The sequence below is a fragment of the Eimeria mitis genome, genomic scaffold (genome assembly GCF_000499745.2).
Source record: "Eimeria mitis Houghton genomic scaffold, Emh_scaff2087, whole genome shotgun sequence".
Lineage (NCBI taxonomy): Eukaryota > Apicomplexa > Conoidasida > Eucoccidiorida > Eimeriidae > Eimeria > Eimeria mitis.
This window is the reverse complement of record NW_013570410.1, coordinates 5,008-6,568: the sequence shown is the minus strand read 5'-3', so window position 1 is coordinate 6,568 and position 1,561 is coordinate 5,008. Positions and strand designations below refer to the sequence as shown.

The window sequence follows — 1,561 nt, the reverse complement described above, 5'->3', positions numbered from 1 at the left end:
GGGTGGGGGGCTGGGCGACTCTGTGCTCAGGCCTGTGGCTCTGCGGCACCGAGTTTGAAATGGGGAGGAGTGTTACAGCTTTCCTCGAAGACGTCGAAGATCTCGCACCCGACGGTCTCATCAACTGGCAACGAGCTGCTCAAGAAACCGTTGCTGCTGGCGGAGGGTGCGCGCACCCGGTATTCATAGGGGGAACACTTGATAGCAACAGGGTCTATTCTGGGGAAATTTTGTTTCCTAAATTAAGAGCTAAGGAGACAAACATCATCTACATGTTTGCTTCGGTGTATGGTGTGCAGACCTGCCAGTAACATCAAGTCCTTGATTTCGCTGCTCCGGTATTCGGGTCACGACGCAGACGTGTTTTTGAACTTTTCCAATGAATTCACGAGCCAGTCTGTGCATCCTTACCTCAATCCACGGACGGAGCAGGACTTGCTATTGGACTTGGACGAAGCCTTTTCTAATTGGTACAAGTTAAAGAAGGCGGAAGACGTCGCCGATCTGTGCGGGCACATATGTATGCGGCTCGGTAAATGCGACAAAGCTCTCAAGTACCTACAGGTAATCCACACACACCCAGTGAATCTACAGGAGTTTTTATTTACTCGTTTGTGGAGTTTCATCCCCCTAAACGGAATTATCTGGATGCTTGTACATCTTCGTAAGTTGCATGCACACTTATTTTTTGCTCTTAGGCAAGCGCCAACTTAGACGGCGAGCGCCTACATCCGTCCACTTGTGTCAACCTCGCAAGCTGCTACAAAGTCGAAGGCAAATTTGAAGCTGGAATCACGTGGTGCGAAAAGGCCTTGCAGATCGACCCCAACTACGCTCAGGCTGCGCAAATGCTGCGCACGCTGAACATGTGCAAAAACCCAGTCCGAATAGCTGTAATTGGGTTTGGATACTGGACCCAGTAGGTCTTTGTTCCCGCTACCTCTATTACATGCACGAAGCAAGTAGATGTTTTGAGTAAAACACGTCTCTCTGAGGTGCTTCACTACGTGAGAATACTCTTTTAACTCTGTTCCTTTGGGATTTGCTCCCTGTGTGCATTTTGTAGATACGAGGCCCTTCCGCTGCTCCGTCGTGATACGCGGTTGAAGATCGTCGCAGCATTTGCATTTACGCAGGAAGAAGCTGCTGCGCTCATTCAGAAAGGGGAGCTTACAGAAGCTGAGATGTACAGCGGGTCTCAAGGGCTGACATCGTTGTTAGAAAGAACAGACATTCAGGCGGTGGTCGTCGACGTGCACATGCAGCTAATGGTATGGCTTCTAGGAAAGCGTTTCGAGCTAGGTTTTTAAGTATGTGTTTCCCCCTCCGATTGTTGTTTTGTTGTATTTTGAGTTGTTTTACTTCGTTGTAGATGTCTCTACTCCCACGCATCTTCGCTATGGGCAAGCACGTGCTGACGCGGTCTCCCATGCAGCTGAGCCTTGCAAACGCGTCGGCCCTCTTAGACGTCTACAGGCCGTACAGCAACTCGCTGGTGTGGCATGCAGTTGAAAACAACCGACAAGAAGAGGCTTTTGAACAGGCCGCTGCCAAAGTAGCC

At 50.0% G+C, this 1,561-nt stretch overlaps 1 protein-coding gene across 1 annotated transcript in view; it reads left to right on the top strand.

Annotated features, from left to right (window-relative positions):
* EMH_0048430 (TPR domain-containing protein, putative) overlaps nucleotides 1-1,561 on the top strand; it is a gene marked incomplete at both ends in the record, with an annotated part of 4,929 nt that overhangs the window by 1,933 nt on the left and 1,435 nt on the right. The window contains 5 exons of the mRNA XM_013496404.1: nucleotides 3-166; nucleotides 300-564; nucleotides 699-919; nucleotides 1,067-1,271; nucleotides 1,354-1,495. Coding sequence (XP_013351858.1) covers nucleotides 3-166; nucleotides 300-564; nucleotides 699-919; nucleotides 1,067-1,271; nucleotides 1,354-1,495 — 997 coding nt within the window. The remainder of the gene's footprint in view (nucleotides 1-2; nucleotides 167-299; nucleotides 565-698; nucleotides 920-1,066; nucleotides 1,272-1,353; nucleotides 1,496-1,561) is intronic.